Source organism: Montipora capricornis, chromosome 10, assembly GCF_036669925.1.
Source record: "Montipora capricornis isolate CH-2021 chromosome 10, ASM3666992v2, whole genome shotgun sequence".
Taxonomy (NCBI): domain Eukaryota; kingdom Metazoa; phylum Cnidaria; class Anthozoa; order Scleractinia; family Acroporidae; genus Montipora; species Montipora capricornis.
Genome location: NC_090892.1, coordinates 50,949,513 through 50,955,486, shown reverse-complemented (window position 1 = coordinate 50,955,486; position 5,974 = coordinate 50,949,513). Strand labels below are relative to the sequence as shown.

Genomic DNA, 5,974 nt, shown 5'->3' with positions numbered 1-5,974 from the left:
TCGCCCTACAGTTATGCAAGATTTTTTGCTTCGCTACTGGTGGTCCTGGTGCTATGCCCTTTAGAGGTTTGAGATGGTAAGGTCCCTATCACCAACCCTCACATAGCAAAAATAAGGGAGAGTAATCAAAGTTCCCCTTACAGTGAGATACATGTATCATAAAACAGTTAAGAAGCATCACTGTGACAATATTGCAGGCAAGGCAGATAAGCTTAGAAACTAAGAGGTTTCAGCATATTAAAAATTTTGTATGCCATCAACCAATAATCCATAAACCAATGGTGAAATGATAATAATAATGATAATGATAACAATAATTAATAAAAGCTTAACGAACAGCTCTTACCAACACAAGTATGACAGGTACATCAGACCAAATTAACAACAAGTTCAGAAAGGTACTAGAGAGCCTTGTTCACATGCTGGTGGGTAGTTCATTAGTGCAGACTAAGTACATGGACAGACATGCTGCTATTTTTTTGCAATGCTACCTTTGTTCCTCCTTCATTTTGTAACCACAAGAGGAGCCCAAATCAATATATGAGTTGACAACAATTCAAGCATTTTGGGATTTGCTTGTTTATGCAGGACACACATTCACCCAAGCCAAAAATGGGTGAATGTGTGATTTATAGTTCACAAGGCAAAGAAGGTGCTTGCTGTGGAAATTAGCAACCCTTGGTTGAACAACAATGCGAGAAATGCCACTGAGAAGACAGAGAAATACAAACAATAACAATTATTATTATTGCTGTGCAAGCACCCAGGCTACAAGATCAGAAGAAAATGATTGTGCTGTTGTTTAAATGAACGAGGAGTGCAAAGGCCTGGAATGGCCCTGGAATGAGGCTATGTGGTAAAGCTAAATACCATGCAATGAAGAGGGGAAACAATGTTAGTCTTAAGGCATCCAGGACAGGTTTGATACAAGAAGAGAAGATGGGCCTGGAAAGCTTGTAAAAAATGTAATAAGCCCTGCTCCCAATCTCTGAGCCTAGAGATTAATTATTACTTTCATGCTGCACTGAGACCTTTAGCATCGCATACATTATAAGGAAAGGTCTGCATGTGAAGCTACCAGAAATCATTCCAGGCAATGTACAGTATTTCCACACTTACTTTATTCACCTTTTCTTGCTTGATGTGGACTATGCAGGAGTATGGATGTATCACTGGCATCTGTATGTTGGTAAGATCACAATGACAATGCTCAGGGGTTGCATCTCTTTGACATGGAGGGCCAGCTTCACCTGTCTGTGTTGACAGAACATCATCAACAGTCTCTGAAGCAACAATGTCTTGAGGGAAGTTTGGTGACTCTACAAGAGACGTTGGTGCATTTTTATCATTCAAAACAACATTGTCTATGGGATTTGCAGCAACAGCATCTTTTGGCCCAGAAAGGGCATCATTTTGGAAATCACTGAAGGCATCTGTGATAGGCAAACAAGCTGCATTGGGAGCACGTTGAGGGACATTTTCATCAACACTTGTAGGACTAGCTGCACTCAAGGTGCTCTCATCTGAACACCCTAAGGATGAGGCATCTATACTAATGGAGGTGTCACAAGGATTTCTATCATTACCACCATGAAATGGTTGAATTGCATTGTCAAATTCCTTCTCTTCCTGGAGATTTACAGGTGATTCAGGGGGACTGTCAGCATTGTAGATTTCCTCGTCATATTGTGAACTTGAAGGAGTCCTTTTCCCACCCTCAAAGGAAAGGATCTTGATTATTTGGGAGAGACCATTATTCATGGCAAAATCCAAGGGGGTCAAGTTCTTATTATTGACGATTGTTACATCACCTCCAGCATTAACAATGGCATGGAGGGGAACAAAGCCATCTTCATTTTGCGCAAGGTAGTGTAGGGCTGTGTTTCCAAGATGATCCCTGGCATTCAAGATAAGAGCAGTTTTTCCAGGCATATTTTTTGCTTGATCCACCATTGCTTCTAACCATTCTGAAAAATAATCAGACTTGTTGCTGGTCAACATCTCTTGTGCAGCTGCATGAAGTGGAGTTTGCATTGCATTGTCCTGTAAAAGAAGACAGTCCTTCAGCATGTGAACTGTTTTGTTGATCCTGTTAGTAAGATGTCTTGCCCTTCTATAAGAGTAGTGTAAGTAGAGAACACATCTATGAAGTGCAGTTTGTCGAGTTGCTGATGAGCAAACAGTCGCATTGAAACCTAGCGAAAAAGAGAATATTCAGCTGTTACATGTACATGCCACAACTACCAGTACGAACACACATCCCAAGCACTGTTCTCAATATTAATAAACCTTGCTAAGCAAGCAAAGGACTTTTAAAAGAAGGTGCTTTAACTTACCTGGAAAATTCACTTTGACTCAGGTTAGTCAATACAAAACAAGAAGGCACACAGAGACTTAGAAAACAGACTCCATTTGGTTCAAATTAATTCACATGGATGTCTAAGTTTGAAGGTCTGAGATTCAGTGGTGTCGTTGCCAGATGATATCCTCATACAAATTTAGTTGGCAAACCTCGCTTTACATAGATCCATGCCCATGCCTGTAGCCAGAGGGTGTGTACACCTTATTCCAAAATGGCTGTCATTTAGTATTTTTTTGTTTGATTACAACTCATTCAAGGTTAAATATTCTTTCAAATTTTACGTTTGAAAGTGAGGTCAAAAGGGCCAATTTGCAATCAAACAAAAGAATACTAAAATGGCGACCATTTTGGAATAAGGTGTATGGGGTGCATTCCCTTACTCTCACAGACTCCAAAGTTCCACCTTTTTTAATCAAGGTCCTTTAAGAATGCAATTGACTAAAAAAAGTGATAGTTAACGCCTTAAAGCCCAAGGCCCACTGACAAGTAAAATCATCTGGCATTAACAGAGTAAAATCTATAAGTGGCCACTCGGAGTTAAAGGGTTAAAAAACCCATTGTATTTTCTGGCAAACTAAGACTAAGAGCACTTTTTTTGTCAAAAGACCTTGATTCAGCATCCTCACTCTTTACTTGCACAAATCCTTTAATACACCTCTTTTACCCCTCCAAAATGTGCACAGGCATTGTTTTTGATTACTGTTGGGACATCTTTATGTCCCAGGAGAAATTGCAAACAATGATTATGCAATTTTTTTTCTTTGGGGCAGGAGGGGGGGTGGGGGGGGGGGGGGGGTAAAGAAGTGTATTACGGCATTTTGTGCAAGTAGAGAATAGACTATTTTACAGTTGTAGCTAAGCTACCTGGTGTAAGAATGAAAGCGAGGCTGCTGGTGACCCAGTGTTTTGATACAAACCTTTGCACTTTTTTGTATTTAATAAATACCTATGATCAAATGTGGATAGCCAAACACCAAACATAGCCACAGATACCCAAACCTACTTTTTTTGTATGCACGGGAAATGCACGAGAATTTTAATGAGCCATCCAGTGAGAAGATATCGTTCTCATAGTACATTAAAATATGTTATTTTAGCTAATATTAATCTTAGAATACTTTTATCCTTTTATTGTATTGTTTATCAGTTATATTTTTACCATTGTAAACTTTGTAATGTTTTAGCACAATTCAGCCTATTGGCTGCCAGTTTAGAGACAATCTATCTATCTATCTATCTATCTATCTATCTATCTATCTATCTATCTATCTATCTATCTATCAAGTGAAGCTATAATCTTTGCAGTTGTAAACACAATTTTTGCAATTGCGTAGAGAAGCCTGAAAAATTCAGGAATTCAACGGGATTTGAACCCGTGAGCTCGTGGGAACATGAGAACCCACAAATGATCAGCTCCCAATGTCAGTGGCTTCATAACTAAGTTGGTTAGAGCGCCGCACCGGTTTCGCGAGGTCACAGGTTCAAATCCCATTGAAGTCCTGAATTTTTCAGGCTTCTCTACGCAATTGCAAAAACTGCGTTTACAACTGCGAAGATCATAGCTTCACTTGATTTGATATCCACAGTTCATATATGATGCAATTCAAATATCATTTCATTGTTCTATTTATCTATCTATGGTATCTATCTATCGATCCCCAAACCTCACCCGAAGCCACATATAAAAGAGGGGGTTATGCACCAGTCAATGTAAAACCCCCGCACCCCCCCCCCCTCCCCACCGGCCGGGACATAGCGGGGCATTTGCGGGGAATTTTCCGTTATTTGACGAGCCAAAGGGCTGCAGGTATCTGCAACTTTGACCTCTTTTGCACGTCATCCAAGAACAGCGGGGGAGTGGACCAGGGTATTTTCCACCGAGGTAGACTGGGTCAAGAATCGCTAGTCCGGCAAGATGGCGGCTTTTGGCCATGAAAACAAGGTGAAGAGACTCCAGAAATTGTACAAAGTCCAGAGGTAGATGTGTTTGTATTTGCCAACAAGAAGAATTTGGTGCTATGATTGCATGTGAGAATCCACAATGTCCAGTTGAATGGTTCCATTTTTCTTGCATTAGAATCAAAAGAGAGCCTATGGGACACTGGTATTGCGATGAGTGCCAACTGAAGGTTGGCCAGGAGTAGGTCTTCAGTGGAAACAAGAAGTTGGAACAGGAAAGGTAAATGTGTTATTTAAACCCATTCTATGAAACAGTGTGTTTTTTCACATTTTGAAATACATTTGTAAACTGCATTTACTAACACTGAACCCTCTTCTACTAGCATGTAGAATTTAATATTTCTCTTAAATGTGAACAGTAGACTATAAAGTCCACCACAAACATTTTATACCATTTGAAAAGCATTGTATGTGGTGACCTGTGTTACTTGACAAATAAAGTTTAAACCATTTACATTAGCCTGTGTCTCCCACTCAACAAGAGCGGGGTCGTTACCTTCAATTAGAGGAAAATCCTGACCTTGGGGTGCGGGGCATTTTGCAACTTTAGAAGTGAGCGCTTGTCAAATGCCCCGCTATGTCCCGTCCGGGGGGGGAGGGGGGTGCGGGGGTTTACATTGACTGGTGCATTAGGGGCAAGATCACGCCGTTAACGCGTCACGAAAGAGTCATGCGTCACATGTCACGCAAAAACATTCTATAAACCTTTCATACAAATCCATTGTGTCTAAACGAATTATAATATATATTTATCTATCTATATATATCCGTGGAAAGAGGAAGGCTTTCGTTGTAAACATGGCGAACCTTCAACACTAATAAGCTTAATTAAGCTTAACTGCAGTTGGACAACAATGACAGCAACCTACCGAAATCTATCATCCATTCCATCAGCCGGCATTTTCCAAGCACGCTAACCCAGTGAAGAAGAGGATATTGGCACTTTTGACATGGGTCTGGAATATCATCATTTAAGTTCCATCCTTTCGACACAAAAGCCTTCACTGTATTTTGAAAGTGCTCGAAAGATACGTTGGCATTTCGGTCCCTTTTCTCGGAGCAATTTAGCAACGACAGCAACAGATCGTGGTGCTTTGGGCAGGCTTTTTTCGGGTCGCAGAACGGTGTGCACATTTTCTTGGCCATTTTGCGCATCAAATTGCACCTTTGGTCATCAACAACTGAAATGAGTTAACCAGTAACTCGATAGATCGATCACCGATCAAGAAACCCAGACAACAGCAAAGCGTCACTGCTGCTGCTTGTATGTAAGCTGAGCATCCACGCCTTGGCGCTTAAATTGGAATGGTGCAATGGGAACTCTGCGCAAAACATTTTGTATAAAATCTACGGAGTTTATTTAAGCCTGGGTTTTACTGGTAACGCAAGCAAAAGCGCAATCATAAGTTAACTTAATTGTAATTATTTTATTTATTTTTACATAATCATCTTAAGTTTATCTATTTATTTATTCAGTTATATAGTTAAGTATTATTTGTATTTATAATCATTTACCTTGGGATATATTTTTTGATGTGTTAATTCACTTAGTGTAAAGTCACGATAGCAGGTGACATCAGCAATAGCTGCCATTTATTCAACCTGTTTTATATGTATGTAAGCGCAAGGTAAGAGCGCTTATAAGCACAAGCG

At 40.1% G+C, this 5,974-nt stretch overlaps 1 protein-coding gene across 1 annotated transcript in view; it reads right to left on the bottom strand.

Annotated features, from left to right (window-relative positions):
* Positions 1 to 5,602, bottom strand: part of LOC138022265 (uncharacterized) — a 19,638-nt gene extending 14,036 nt beyond the window's left edge. The window contains exons 1-2 of the mRNA XM_068869358.1: positions 5,191 to 5,602; positions 1,120 to 2,195 (exon numbers count right to left, since the gene is read on the bottom strand). Of these exons, the coding sequence (XP_068725459.1) occupies positions 1,120 to 2,195; positions 5,191 to 5,476 (1,362 nt within the window). The 5' untranslated portion in view covers positions 5,477 to 5,602. The remainder of the gene's footprint in view (positions 1 to 1,119; positions 2,196 to 5,190) is intronic.
* Between the last annotated feature and the right edge of the window lie 372 nt (positions 5,603 to 5,974).